Source organism: Panthera uncia, chromosome B1, assembly GCF_023721935.1.
Source record: "Panthera uncia isolate 11264 chromosome B1, Puncia_PCG_1.0, whole genome shotgun sequence".
Taxonomy (NCBI): Eukaryota; Metazoa; Chordata; class Mammalia; order Carnivora; family Felidae; genus Panthera; species Panthera uncia.
Window position 1 is genome coordinate 69,865,382 of NC_064811.1, and position 15,736 is coordinate 69,881,117.

Genomic DNA, 15,736 nt, shown 5'->3' on the forward strand with positions numbered 1-15,736 from the left:
TGATTACAATCTTATTAAAATTAAATTAGTATAAACCTTACTTACAATGTTAGAACATCTTACTGTATATAAGCAATTAAAATCATCATGTCTTAAAGAATTTTGGTTAAAAGCAGTTCTGTCTTGCTCTTCACACAGTATTGTATCTACCATTAATGATTTAAGTGGAACAAAACAAAACAGTCTATTTCTCCCTTGTTTCAAACTGCTAACATCAGTGAAAATAAAAAGATCAGGAATTTCATTCTGAAAAGCAAACTGCAGGAAAAATAGCTTGCCTTGTGTTTTTTTAAGGGTGATATGAGGGGGCACCTGAGTGGCTCAGTCAGTTTAAGCATCCGATTTTGACTCGGGTCATGATCTCACGGTTTGTGGATTCAAGCCCCGCATCAGGCTCTGTGCTGACAGCTGAGAGCCTGGAGCCTGCTTCAGATTCTGTGTCTCCCTCTCTCTCTGTCCCTTCCTCATTTGTGCTCTCACTCTCTCTCAAAAATAAATAAACTCAAAAAAAAATTTTTTTTAATAAAATAAATGGTGATATTAGAAATAAGTCAAATTCCAGAGGGAAGACAATTTCTGTTTGGGACTTTCAAATAAAACAACTTCCCCTAATTCTTACAAAGAACATAAATAAAATTATGAAATGATGGCAGAGTTAGTCCATTGACTTATTTTGTCTGGAACAATTTCCCAAAGCTGCTATAAGGGGAAGGAGAATGAGATATAGAAATCTATAGAAGTCCTTCCTCTGTGAACCTTTGGGGTTCAGATTCGGTGACACTTTCTCTAACGGATAGCCATTTCCTTTGGCAGTTTGACATCTCTGACCTCGTGCGCTGCATGAGACTGCAAAGACATGGGATGGTTCAGACAGAGGTGAGTCTTGGTGTCTTCTAATTAGGATTTTCATGAGGATTCGGATCTTTTCAGAGTTCTGGTTAAACCATTTCTCTTCTTAATGGGCCTTCACATTATTCCTTAAAACCAAACATCTGTGGTAGTGAGGGACTGTTTTTTTTTTTCTTTAAGCATGAGGACTAATTCAGAAAAAAATGAAAATATTTAAATTTTGCCTTTTAATTTTTTAAAAAATGAAGAAAAAGGGAGTGCCTGGGTGGCTTAGTCAGTTGAGCATCCAACTCTTGATTCTTCTTGGGTTGAGATCCCAGGGTTGTGGGATCGAGCCCTGCATCTGGTTCCATGCTGAACATGGACGCTGCTTGGGCTTCTCGCTCTCACTCTCACTCTCACTCTCGCTCTTGCTCTCACTCTCACTCTCTCCCCCTCTCCTCCCCCCCCCCCCCTCTCCCCCCCCCCCCCACCCTGGTGGCTCAATTGGTTAAGCATCCAACTTCAGCTCAGGTCATGATCTCATAGCTCGTGGGTTCAAACCCCATGTCGGGCTCTGTGATAACATCTCAGAGCCTGGAACCTGCTTCGGATTCTGTGTCTCCCTCTCTCTCTGCCCCACCCCCACTCATGTTCTGTCTCTCTCCATCTCTTAAAAATAAGTAAACATTAAAATAAATATTTTTAATAAAAATACCTTTTTTTTTTTTTTTTAGTTTTTTAAAAATGAGTGCATCTGCACTGCAAAGAACAGGGGGGCATGTTGGGGCAACAATTGGGGATGGTACCAAATAGCATATAATTAGTGGCATTCTTTCTGCATTTCCAACTTAAAGATGTTAAAGGTAACATTCTTGCTACAGAAATTCCCTGAGAGGGAATGGATTCAGCAGCACTGAGCAGAAGGCCAGAAGGCAGGCTGGAGTTGCTTAGCTTGGACGAGGCACTCTTGGGGGAGAGTGAATGTGTGGATCTGTATCTCCTGTTTTGATCGTGTTCATTTCAAACGATGATAACAAACCATGGGTTATATCACCCACTGACCTACAGACTTGTATCTTTCCAAGAACTGCATTATGTAGATTATCTGTCTGTTCTGAGCAGTTCCACTATTCTTATTGTTTGTATTGTAGGGAGGGATATGGAAGCTTTTTATATGTCTGTAAGTTCACATTTCTCTTCCTCCTGAAGAATATAAAAGTTTATGACTATCTTTAAAATTAAAGTTTGCCTGCCTTCCATTCATGTACACTTTTAATTCAAGTTAAATCTCCTAAATATTAAGCTGATACACATTTTTTAGGTAAAGAGAACCTACTGATCTGAATAAGTTCTTTATACCCAGGGAATTCATTCACTCAACAGACACTTATTTACTGAGTGTCTGCTGTGGACCAGGCATGCTTCTAGGTACTTGGAGCACATCTGTGAATGACACAAAGATCCCTGCTAGAATAGCAAAGATCTTCTCAAGGGGTGGTGAGGAGGAAGACAGATATTAGGCACACTAACTAAGTTATCTAAGATCTTTGAAAGTAATAAGTACTTTAGAGGGGAAAAAAAATAGATCAGGGCAAAGAGGAAGCATGGTGGCAGGCTGGGAGAGGTGCTTTCAATAGGGGGCAGCACTGAGAAAGTGACACTGGAGCCAAGATCTGAAGGAAGGGCAGTGCGGGTCATTGGCTATCTGACAGTAAGAGCATTTCAGGCAGACAGAACCACCCATGTGGAGATCTGAGGCAGGAGCAGGTCTTGCGTGTTTAAACATGGCCATGGCTGGTGTGGCTGAGGTGGAAAAGGGAAGTGACAGGACCAGGGCCTGGGCTTTCTTCTGAGTGATGTGGAGCCATCATAGGATGTGGACTGACCTGATCTGAGTCACATTTTAAAGGTCCTCTCTGGCTACTGTGCTAAAACAATACGGGATTTGGGGAGGAGGCTACAGGGTTAGAAGCAGGTAGGTCCATTAGGTGGCAGGTGTGGTGCAGACTGGAGTGGTGGATATAGGGGGAAGGGGGCATCATGGGAAATAGGTTTGCTAACGGTTTGTTTGTGGCGTGCGAGAAAGTCAAAGATGAACTTGTGCAAAATGTGGGAAAGTCAAAATACAGAGAAGCAAAAAGGAAACGAAAGGGTTACTTGTATTCCTACTCTCCAGAATTGTCAACATTTTAGGGAACGTTCTTTCATTCTTTAGTCCAAACAAGTTCACAGGCATGACTGCTTTGAATGAGTTTCAACTGTAGTTGTTTTATTACTTTCCATTTAGTATATCGTGAATTAATTCCTTGTATAACAAGAAAACTCAGATCACTGCACCATCAACTAAACAGAGAGTAATTTCACCAAAAAAAAAAAAAAAAAGTTAATTTCGAAAGACTTTGATTCTTTGATTTCCATATTCTTTTGTTCCAAATATTTCAAGAAAATTATTTTGTGTGGTGTCTTGGGTTTTGACATTTCAGAACATCAAGATGAGCTCAATAAACTCTACAGGAAATTTTGTAGGAAGTTTATTTTTCCCTTATAAAAGCAAATCATAAATATTACCAAAACACAAAACATAAAAGTGGCGTACCACAGACAATTTCGGTTGGGACTCTGGGATATTTCCACCCCCAAGGCTTTTCCCCTCCTCGTTTTGTCCATCCAGTTTCAGCTTCTTATAATTTTTATGATACTGCACAATTCTATGTCCTGCATCTTAATAGTAACTATAACAAAATTCTCCATATTTCCAAAATTACTCATGACGTATCTATTTCACATTATAAATCTAGAATCTGTCTCTTTTTTTTTTCTCTTTTGGCCATAGGATCAGTATGTTTTCTGCTATCAGGTCATCCTTTATGTTCTGACGCGTCTTCAAGCTAAAGAAGAGCAAACAGAACAGCCACAGCTTCTGAAATAACAGGAAAAGAACAGCCTTCTGGATGCTTCTTCATCTCTCCCCCAACCTCCAACAGATTTTCCTGCTCCCTGTTTAAAATAATGATCACAGGGCCGCAAGTCCATACAACATTATTATGCTTATTCTCCTCTACCTTAGAGGGGCATTCTTCACAACAACGATGGTGAAATGCTGTATTTTTACAGCTACTTCAGCCTGTGATGATAATTTAAAATTTTTTAGCACTAACTGAACAATGCAGATCTTAGCGATGATTAAGGCAGCCTTTGATTATAGTTGACATTGTTACAAAGACACACACACCAAGTCTATTTTTAATGCACCAATCTTGTTGATAGCAAAATTCTTTTCCAGTATTTTAATAGAGTTATTTTATAGGAGATACTTGAAACCAGTATTTAAGCTTTAAATGACAGTAATATTGGAATAGAAAAACGTAGCAAATGTTTACTGTATCAGTTTCTGATGTTTACTATATAGAATTTCCTATAATATATTTATATACTTTTTCATGAAAATGGAGTTATCAGATACATTTGTAACTGCATTATCTGTTATGCTTCATCTCACTCTGTAAATAAAAATACATCTTAAAAATATGAGCAAGCCAAAGTGTGTGCGGACAAATTCAACATTTTCAGTGTGTTATTTCTTAACACCCAGGCACTGGGGAGACAAGAACTTCTGGACCCCAACTTCCCATCTCCCCAACTTGGCCCCAGGCGTGCCGGCCCCAGGGACCAAGAGTGGTGTTAGAAACCCTGCTGGATCTTCATCAGGGTCTGACGTGAGGGTCATGTCCTGACCGACAGTAGCTAAGACATTCAGTCTCCCTTCCTTCCGCCTCGCTGTGAGTGGTGCCAGCTTACTGTGCCTCATACATAAATCAGAATACTTTCAAGTTCTAATTGTGGTAAAACTCAGAATATCTAAGCTGACAAGGGGTAATCAAGGAAAACAATATCACATTTCCTGGGAGGTTATATTTGGTTCTGCCTGAAGGGAAAGAGATCTGCCTCAAAGAGCCTGCTTCTGATTCTCAGTACCGACCGCTGCGCGTCCCTCAGTCCTAATTCTGTCAGCAGTTTTCCATTCAGCTGTGAGTGATGACATCTCGAAACCTGGGACACTGCTCCGTTCATCCTCATGGGACTAACCAGTTCTGAACTAGTCAACTTGAACTTCTGATCTCACCCAAGTGCAACGATTGGATGGAAACTAATCCTGAGTATCTGAGGCTGTTTGAAGGCAGAAGACACCAGGGTCTGCACAGAGGGCCACAGTGTTACAGTTGACTCCCCACCTGGTCGGAAGTAGTTACAAATCTGGCAACAGAAGCATCCACGCCACCATTCCTACCTCAGAGCAGTTTTTATAGGGGCACCTGGGTGGCTCAGTCAGTGGAGTGTCGGACTCTTGGTTTTGGCTCAGGTCATGATCTCACAGTTCGTGAGATTGAGCCCCACATCGGGCTCTGCACTGACAACATGGAGCCTGCTTGGGATTCTCTCTCTCTCTCTCTCTCTCTCTGTGCCTCCTCTGTGCACTTTCTCTCTACCTGTCTTTCTCCCTCAAAATAAATAATAAAATTTAAATTAAAAAAAAAAAAGAACAGGTTTTGTAGATTGCATTGTAGCTGAAGACTTCATTTGGGAGAAAAGGGTTCTATTGCTTTAAAAGATATTTGGAAACCTCTGTTCTGAGTGAGTTGGAATCCTGAGGCCTTGTTTTCCTGTCATAAGCACAGGAAACCAGGCCAGCAGGGCTCTGGGAGGCAGTACAGCTGGAGATGATTAGCTATCATCTGAAGTCAACAGAGATGGGAGAGCGGAAAGCTGAAGAAGGATCCTTTTCTGGAAAGAATGTAGCTAGGAGATGGAAACTGTGGCAAGAAAATGTGGTTTCAGTTTACAACCCCTGAATGGAAACTTCATTATAGTAAACATGTTACTGCTCTCATCTGGGCCCTGGCTCCCACTGCCATAGAATGGAAGGAGACCTTTGCTAGGGCCACTCTGGTTAGAAAGCATGGCAATGCCACAGAGCCAGAGTGGCACATGAAGGCACTCAAATATCGAATGAATAAACACCACTTGGCTCTTAACACACATTAGGTACCTAAGCACTATAAAATATACAGCAGAACATAATGGCTCAAACATAATAGAAGCTTGCTTCTCATTTCCTTAACAGTGCTGGGCAGGTAAACAACTAAGCAAGATAGCTCTCTCCAGTGTGCAGGAACCCAGGTTGACAGAGGTTCTGCAGTCAACACACAACTTCCAAGGTCATCCTGGGAATTGTCTCCATTCCCCCAGCCAGAAAGGGGAAAGAGCATAGAGGACCACCTGTGGGGGATTTTAGGAGCTGGGTAGGCCTAGAAGCAAGGTACAACATTGCCTCTCATTCCCTCAGCCAGAACTGGCCAAACGCTGCCCCTGAGTACTAGGAAGCTGGGAAACGAGTTGGCCGAACAGCTGTTCCCCATGATAACTCTATGCTACAGAAGGGGAAGCACAGGTTGTGATGGAATCTGTGTATAAAACTAAAGTATGTTGTAAAAGAACGGTATCTTGGGCCACCTGGGTCACTCAGTCGGTTAAACATCCAATTCTCGATTTCAGCTCCTGTCGCGATCCCAGGGTCTGAGATCAAGCCCTACATCAGACTGTGCTAAGCACGGAGCCTGCTTAAGATTCTTTCTCTCCCTTTGTCCCTCCCCTGTTCACGCCTTCTCCCTCTCTCTCTAAAATAATAAGAAAAACTAAAAATTTTAAAATTTTTGTGAAAAGAATTGTATCTTAAGTATAGTCTTAAGCATTGCAAGATTAGAAACAGCACTTATCTGGGGCACGCGGGTGGCTCAGTGGGTTAAGCATCCGTCTCTCAGTTTCAGCTCAGGTCATGATCTCACAGCTTCGTGGGTGTGAGCCCCACATCGGGCTCTCTGCTGGCAGCGTGGAGCCTGCTTGGGATTCTCTCTCTCCTTCTCTCTCTCTGCCCCTCCCCCTCTTGGGCTATCTCTCAGAATGAATAAACTTATAAAAACAAAAACGCATTTATCCCCAAATCACAACTTTGGTAAATGTCATTGATAAAAGTATTTCTGAATTACGTTCAAAGGAGAAAAATGACTATTGAGAAAAAATCAGGTGTTCACATCTATGGTTCCAGATAGCCTGCTTGATCTCTTGCTTTTAAAATGACAAGTTATCAGGGTGTCTGGGTGGCTCAGTCGGTTAAGCATCTGACTTTGACTCAGGTCATGATCTCATGGTTTGTGAGTTTTAGCCCCACATTGGGCTCTGTGCTAACAGCTCACGGCCTGGAGCCTGCTTCAGATTCTGTGTCTCCCTCTCTCTGCCCCTCCTCCACTTGTGCTCTGTCTCTCAAAAATAAATAATGAAAAAAATTTTTTTTAGTGATTATCTAAGTGCAATCTGATAGATTCAAGAAATTAGGGGCGCCTGGGTGGCTTGGTCGGTTAAGCGTCCGACTTCAGCTCAGGTCATGATCTCACGGTCCGTGAGTTCGAGCCCTGCGTCGGGCTCTGTGCTGACAGCTCAGAGCCTGGGGCCTGTTTCAGATTCTGTGTCTCCCTCTCTCTCTGCCCCTCCCCTGTTCATGCTCTGTCTCAAAAATAAATAAACGTTTAAAAAAAAAAAAAAAGAAAGAAATTAAAAGAACAGTTCACCAAAGCTATCCTCTGGTGACAGATGCCTTGACAGTGAAAGAATGTGTTTCCATTTTACATTAATTCAGAAATATTTAAGGTACTTTGTTATGGTGGAGATAAATGTAACAAACTATGCATTGACCTGCATAATATTTTAAAGTCAATGTAAATTGTAACATATTAACTTGGAATTACATTTGACTGCAAGTTGTCAAAAGCTAGCCAAACAAGCTTCTACAAATCAGAGATTTCTGTCCTTAAGAAAACAAATTCAAGGGGTTCCTGGGTAGTTCAGTCAATTGAGTGTCTGACTCTTGATTTCAGCTCACGTCATGATCTCACAGTTCGTGAGTTCAAGCCCTGCATTGGGCTCTGTGCTAACAGCACAGAGCCTGCTAGGGATTCTCTGCCCCTCCCCTGCTCACTCTCTCTCTCAAAATAAATAAATAAACATTAAAAATTAACTTAAAAATTCAAAAGTAGGCAGTTGCTGGCATTGATTCTATATAGTTCAAGAATGCCAACAGATACATAGTTATCCTGACCTTTGCTTCGCTGTCTGGAAATGGCTGCTTCAGCTCCAGCTACTTTATCCATATTCTAGGAACGAAATAGTATTGACAAGGAGAAAGAGTCCATCAGTCCCTCTGGCAAGAAAGCAAAATTTTCCAAAATCACAAGCAGACTTCACTCCTATCTTATTAGCAAGAACTGTGTCACATGACCATCTCCAACTTCAAGAAAGCTATTTTCAGCTACATATCGCTTCCCTGAACAAAATCTTGGTTCTGTTAAGAAGGACAAAGGAAACAATACCTATATGGTAGCAGTGTGTGCCTTTCCAGTTCTCCCAGTTTCCACCATTCCTTAGTAGCTAACACGGTGTCCATCTTCTAAGATCTCCCTGACCCCAGAGGTATCTGAATTTATAGCTGTTGAAAATTCACAGACCAGAAGTATTTGAAAGTGATCTTCAGGGGGGACTGGGCGGCTCACTTGGTTAAGCATCCAACTCTTGATTTTGGCTCTGGTCATGTTCTCATGGTTTGTGGGATTGAGCCCTGCATTGAGCTCTGCACTGACAGCATGCAGCCTGCTTGCAATTCTCTCTCTGCCCCTCCCCCATCAATAAACATTTTTAAAGACATTCATACTATTTTTTTTTTTTTAATGTTTATTCATTTCTGAGAGACAGAGTACTAGCCGTGGGGCGGGGTGGGGGGGGCAGGTAGAGGGCGGCAGAGAGAAAGAGAGGGAAGACACAGAATCTGAAGCAGGCTCTAGGCTCTGAGTTGTCAGCATAATGTGGGGCTGGAACCCATGAACCGTGAGATCATGACCTGAGCCAAAGTTGGACGCTTAACGGACAGAACCACCTAGGTGCCCCAATAAACATTTTTCTTAAAGTAGTCTCCAGCTTCATGGGTTTAGAAACCTAATTATATCCATTCACGCAAAATTCAGTATATTCTAGAGATCATGCTAAGCAAATCTCAGGATGCCTGCTGATAAGTCATGTTGCCAGTTTCTTAGCTTAGCTCTATCCAGCCGAATAAGTGATCGTTCAGGTTGGGCTCCTCCAGGTGGGCAAAGTACACACAAAGGCTGGTCAGAAGGTTGCTTAGAGGCTATGACCCATTGAACTGTGTTAGGCCAAACTACCCTTTGTACTCCAGGATGAATTATGACTGCACAAGGAAGGGAAAGGTTCACAACACTCACTGAGCACTTCCCATGTATCAAACCAGGTATTTTCAAGGTGTTTAGGGTTGAATGTTACCACCCTTTTCAAGAGAGGAAACTGAAGTTCCGAGGGACCGTCACGGGCCCGGTGTTGCCCAAATAACAGAGCTGGAATTCAATGTGAAGTTGGCCTGACTTCATCCCACTACTCCCAAGGCGTCCTAGCTTTTTAAGTGGAACAAAGCAAGTGGCCCTGGCAAAGCCATGTGCTTCCCACTGTGCTGTGCTGCCTCAAGTATCCAGCGGCTCTTTTCAGGACATAGAGCTGGACTCATTCTGCTTGGCATAGTTCTCTAGCCCCACTGCTGAGCTTTATATAGGCACTGGCTTTCATGAACCCATAATTATTTAAATCAGTTAAATAATTAAATCAGTTAGAATACAATTTATTCAGTTAGAGCCTTTTTTTATTTATTTTTTTATTTTTTTTAGTTACATTCTTCATGCTAAAGGTAACTGTAGCCTCCAGGACAACATGACCGTTTCCAGTTCTCAGTGACACGTTTACAAACCGTTTCTGGAGATGGCAGTCTTCTGATGGGACTACTTTCAGACCCTTACATTGATTTGTGTCATGTCTGTCTTAAGTGATGGCTTTTGGTGGTCTTATCCCCATACCAGTCCTGACTATTGTAAATACTGACCACATACTTAATGCTTTCGGAACAGAGCATTGGATTTCACCACTTCGTGTTAGATGCCTAGGTAGAGAAACAATTTACAAATTCATTGTCTATGGATTCTTTAAAATTCATGTTAATGCTCGTTTTAGGACAGGGAATCTCTGTGAATGCCCAACTCCACTGGCTGTGTTCATTGCAGGGATCTAGTCCCACTAAAGTGTGAACCATGCCAGCAGGAATCCTTCCTGCCTCGTTACTGCCCCATGTCCCAAGTGCCTGTACACAGCACAGACTAGCTTCTCAACACCTAAACATTTATCAGGTGGATAAATGGAAATCCTCACGTAGTAAAGCAGCAGTTGAGAATTAACAAACATGTCAGTCTGCATAGTTCTTTTCCGTGTAAATATACCTGTGACACTTACTGAGGCTCTTTCTGTACTATCACAAAGATGTTCTTGGAGCACCTCGGTGGCTCAGTCGGTTGAGCATCTGACTTGGCCTCAGGTCATGGTCTCATGGTCTGTGAGTTTGAGCCCCGCATCGGGCTCTGTGCTGTCAGCTCAGAGCCTGGAGCCTGCTGTAGATTCTGTGTCTCCCTCTCTCTCTGCCCCTCCCCCACTCGTGCTCTGTCTCTTTCTGTCTCAAAAATAAAGGTTTAAAAAAAAATTTTTTAAAGATGTTCTTAATTGTCATGAGAATACCTTAATAATCGTTATCATTATATTAACCTACAGGCTCTGGGGAATGCTTACAAAATAAAATTGCCAAGCACTAAATCTCAGACAATATACTTTCTCACACATTTCAAACCTTACAAATAAGAATAGACAGAGAAAAATGGAACTAAATACAGCCCCAACAAACACACATTATATAGGAAATTATGTGAGAAAGGTGGCATTTCGAATCAGTGGAGAAAAGATGAATGGTTCAATATATGATGTTGGAGCAGTTAGTCATAAAAAAAATGTAGATTCTTAACACACCATACAAAAACGTAAATTCAAAATGGAATAAACATGTTTAGCTCATACAAGTAATAGAAAAATATTTGGGAAATATTTTTAATAATGTCAGAATAAAGGAAGAAGGGTTTTACCTACTCCCAGACAGCACACACAGCAGATGGTAAATACAGGTACAAACCCCCAAATAGAACACATTGCAAAGGGGCTAAATACGTTCTCAAAAAGAAATACTATCATAATTCACAATCCACACAAAGATAGAACATTTGACAGATATCAAGGTCAAAAAAACATTTTTCAATAGACTAATAAACTAAATATATAAAAAAATATAAAACTTCCATACAGCAAAAGACATAGAAAAACAAAAGCTAAAAGATTAAAAGTGGGCAAAATGTTGACATAATAGGTCAAGGTGTCACTATCCATGATGTGCTACAATGTTATCAATCAAAAAGGAAAAATTATAATAGTAAGGCAGGCAAAGGACCTGAATAGGCAAGTGGTCATGGAAAATACTCTAATTCACTTATCATTTTTTTTTTTTTTTTTTTTTTTTTTTAATTTATTTTTGGGACAGAGAGAGACATAGCATGAACGGGGGAGGGGCAGAGAGAGAGGGAGACACAGAATCGGAAACAGGCTCCAGGCTCCGAGCCATCCGCCCAGAGCCTGACGCGGGGCTCGAACTCACGGACCGTGAGATCGTGACCTGGCTGAAGTCGGACGCTTAACCGACTGCGCCACCCAGGCGCCCCCACTTATCATTTTTTAAACGCAATTGTAAATGAGATATTTTCACAAATCAGAACTGATCATTCTTTAGACTGGTGCAACCATGGGAAAGCCAGGCCCACTCAGTCACTTCTTACATCACCAGAGAGCAGCCTGACCAATATCTTAATATGCACCTGGCCTGGCTGTTCAAGTCATAGGAAGTAATCCTCCAAAAACGCTCGCACAGCAGTACGGGTGTTCGTAGCAGCATTAGAATACCAGTGGATTGAAAGCTATCTAAATGTCCACAAATAAGGAATGGTTAAATAAATTACAGTACTTCTATGCAATGGAACACTTCTATGAAGCCACGGTTCTAAAGAATGAGGTAGGTCAACAATGACTGACATGTAAAGATGCTCCATAATGCATCATTGATTTATGAAATAGTACATATGGAATGATCTCAATCTATGGAATGTTTCTTAAAATGATATATAAGCAAAAAGTGTTTATATATTGTGCCTATCATTAGGGACTGAAAATATGGGGCATTCACATTTTAACCACAAGTGGTCGTTAAATTCCCTCTAAACTTATTTTGCATCTACAGTCCCAAAAGATTTCCAAGCCCTAAAAAAAATTATTATTATTTGAGAAATGGCCTCATTTTTTATGGGAACTGTATGCTTCCTCCCCAGTGCTCCAAAGAACCTGTCCAAAAATCAAGTGGGTCCAGACTCTGTTCTTTCCCTGCTGCAGGCAGTGGAATCTCCTCTACAGAGTCCTAGGTCTCAGGAAAATTAAGATCCAGGATGACTTTGCATAACAGTGTTACTCTTCACTACGTGGGAAGACAAGAACACACAGCAGCAGCTAGTAAATATATTGTGCAAACCCCCAAAAGACTCCCGGAAAGAGGCAGAATACATTCTCAAAAATGGATCCTATGACAGTTCACAAACCACATGAAAATATAAATATCCAATATTCCCATAGGCCCTGCCAATGAGATCCAAACATCAGTTCTGCACTGTCTTTACTGGCCACTGAGGAAGATGGAGACCAGTCAGGCCAGCAACCCTTACTAGGTACCAGAAGAGATGTGGCCAGGTGGCTCAAGGGTTGTGTGGAGATCCATCGGCATTGATGGCCCAGAAGTTATGGTGACTTCCTCATTCACCTCCAAAAAAGCACCAGTCTCTTTGGGAGAAGTGGATTTCTTGTTATGGCAGCCTTCTTCACAACGTGTGTTCTTTTTTCTGTGTTCATTCTTCAATCTCCTCTTGTACATCTTGTATGCTAGGTGTTAAAACATACAAGTACTAAAACATCACTTAGCAAACACTGTAATGTAGTGATATTGTGTACTTGTCAATACTTTGGGGCTGTGTTTGCTTTGGGCCATATATGTGAAAATACACAGGAAAAAGAAGGAGAAAAAGAAAGGAAAAGATATGGAAACAGGGGGTTCTGGTTCAAGGAGGCAACATAAGTAGATTCTGAACTCGCCTCCTCCCATAGACATGCTAAATGTCTCTGGGAAAAAGCCCAAACACTGTCAAAACAACCCCACTGCATCAGACAAATGAGAGAGAAACCACATGGGAATGAGTAGGAAAGGTCAAGTTATAATCTTGTCAGAAACCCCATCCAGAACCCACCCCCCCCCAGAAGCCCCACCCCAGACAGGGCCACCAAAATCAGGAGGGAACTCAACACATGGAGCTTCTCCCTCAGGAACAAAGGACTCATACCCAACATCAGGTACCCCAACTTTTAAGACAGTCACCTGAGAGATGAGCTCCCAAAACATCTGGCTTTTAAGACCAACAGGTCTGGTACCCATGAGAACCACAGGGCTGTGCTGAATGGAGGAACTGTATGCCGACTCACCTGCCCCAGGGCCCAGCCCAGAAGCAGCCCTTTGAAAAGTGCCCAGAACTTTATGTGGAAGAGATTCATTTCTTCATTTTACAGCATCAGACTGAGAGGCAGGAAGAGAAACAGACATCCAGGTCCAGAAAGAGAATTTCAAATAAGACAAACTCAAAGAGAGCTATACCAAGACACATTATAATTAAAATGTCTAAAGTTAAAGACAAGGAAAGAATCATAAAGGTGGCAAGAGAAAACAACTTGTTACACATAGAGGAACCCCCTCTGAGGGTTGGCAGATTTTTCAGCAGAAACTTTGCAGACCAGAAGGAGTGGCATGATACATTCAAAGTGCTGGAAAAAAAACAAAAACAAAACAAAAAACTCCCAACCAGGAACACCCTACTCACCAAACTTATCATTCAGAAGCAGAGGTGAAATAAAGAGTTTCCAAACAAGCAAAAGCTAGAGTTCATCAACACTTACAACTAATGTTAAAGGGTCTTTTTTAAGCTGAAAAGATAGGGTGCTAACTAGTAACAAAAATATATATGAAAGTATAGATCTCACTGGTAAAGGTAAATATATAGAAAGGTAGTGAATTAATCACTTATAAAGTTAGTATGAAGGTTAAATGACAAAAGTAGTAAATATAATTATAGCCACAATAATTAGTTAAGAAATATACAAAATAAAAAAAATGTAACATGTGACATCAGAAACATAAAACATGAAAGGGGATAAAAATGTATGGCCTTTGAATGTGTTCAAACTTAGGTTGTTACCAACTTAAAATAGACTTTTTTTTTTTTGAAAATTTATTTTTGAGAGAGAGAGACAGAGCACAAGTAGGGGAGGGGCAGAGAGAGAGGGAGACACAGAATTGGAAGCAGGCTCCAGACTCCTAGCTGTCAGCACAGAGCCCGACAGGGGTTGAACTCATGAACAGCGAGATCACGATCTGAGCCAAAGTCAGACGGTTAACCAACTGAGCCACCCAGGCATCTCTAGACCATTATAAATACAAGTTGTTAAATGTAAGCCTCATGGTAACCACCAAGAAGAAACCTTTAGCATATACACAAAAGATGAGAAAGGAGTCTAAGTACACCACTGAAAAAAGCCATCAAACCACAAAGGAAGAGAACAAAAGAAGAAAGGAACAGAGAGGAAATATAAAACAGCTAGAAAACAATGAATGTCAATGTCAGTAAGTACATACCTATTAATAATTACTTTAAATGTAAATGGACTAAATTCTCCAAAAAAAGACACAGAGTGGCTGAATGGATTGAAAAACAAGATCCAGAGCACCTGAGTGGCTCAGTTGGTTAAGCATCCAAATTCAGCTCGGGACATGATTTTGCGGGTTCATGAATTCAAGCCCCACATCAGGCTGTCTGTTGTCAGCATGGACCCCACTTTGGATCCTCTGTCTTTCTCTCTCTGCCCTTTCCTCAGTCTCTCTCAAAAATAAGTAAACATTAAAAATAAATAAATAAATAAATAAATAAACAAACATTTAAACAAACATTAAAAACATATTTAAAACATAAAAAAACTACAAAAAAAAAAAAACAAGACCCATCTCTATGCTGCCTACAAGAGACTTCAAATGTAATGATACACATAGAGTGAAAGTGAAGGGATGGAGAAACATGTTTCATGCAAACAAAAAACAAAAGAAAGCTGAAGTAGCTATACTCATATCAGGTAAAATAAACTTTAAAACAACAACTGTAAAGACAGACAAGGACATTAAATAGTGACAAAGGGGTCAATCCAACAAGAGGAGATAACATTTATAAATATATATGCACACAACATAGAAGCACCTAAATATATAAAGCAAATATTAACAGACTGAAAGAGAGAAATTATCAGCAATATAATAACAATATGGGACTTTGACACCCACTCACATAAATGGTTAGAATGTCCAGAGAAAAAATCAAATAAGAAAACATTGGCCTTAAGTGACACATGAAACCAGATGATGTCAACAGATATATACAGAACATTCCATCCAAAAGCAACAGAATACATATTCTTCTCAAGAGTAGATAGAACAGTCCAGGACAGATCATATGTTAGGCCACAAACGTCTTAATAAATTTAAGATTGAAATCATATCTAATATCTTTTCTGACCACAGTGGCATGAAACTAGAAATTAACTGCAAGAAGACTGGAAAATTCACAAATACATGGACACTAAACAACATGCTACTGAACAACCAGTGGATCAACAAAGAAATCAGAAGTGAAATAAAATACCCAAGACAAACAAAAATGGAAATATAGCATGCCAAAACCAAGCTCACGGAGATAGGCATGAGCCAGAGGCAGGGGTGGGGGGTAGCAGGGTG

General features: G+C 40.9%; 2 protein-coding genes across 10 annotated transcripts in view; one reads left to right on the forward strand and one right to left on the reverse strand.

Annotated features, from left to right (window-relative positions):
* PTPN13 (protein tyrosine phosphatase non-receptor type 13) overlaps positions 1-4,359 on the forward strand; it is a 228,140-nt gene extending 223,781 nt beyond the window's left edge. For all 5 annotated transcript variants that reach the window (XM_049630820.1, XM_049630821.1, XM_049630823.1 and 2 more), the window contains 2 exons: positions 814-876; positions 3,665-4,359. In XM_049630820.1, coding sequence (XP_049486777.1) covers positions 814-876; positions 3,665-3,760 — 159 coding nt within the window. In that variant the 3' untranslated portion in view covers positions 3,761-4,359. The remainder of the gene's footprint in view (positions 1-813; positions 877-3,664) is intronic.
* A 5,237-nt stretch (positions 4,360-9,596) lies between these two features.
* The window catches only part of SLC10A6 (solute carrier family 10 member 6), a 34,037-nt gene continuing 27,897 nt past the window's right edge, over positions 9,597-15,736 (reverse strand). For 2 of the 5 annotated variants that reach the window (XM_049630834.1, XM_049630833.1), the window contains one exon: positions 12,362-12,792. In XM_049630834.1, the coding sequence (XP_049486791.1) occupies positions 12,578-12,792 (215 nt within the window). In that variant the 3' untranslated portion in view covers positions 12,362-12,577. Of the gene's footprint in view, positions 9,881-12,361; positions 12,816-13,172; positions 13,478-15,736 lie in introns of those variants that run through there. The other 3 variants (XM_049630836.1, XM_049630835.1, XM_049630838.1) reach the window with 3 other exon arrangements.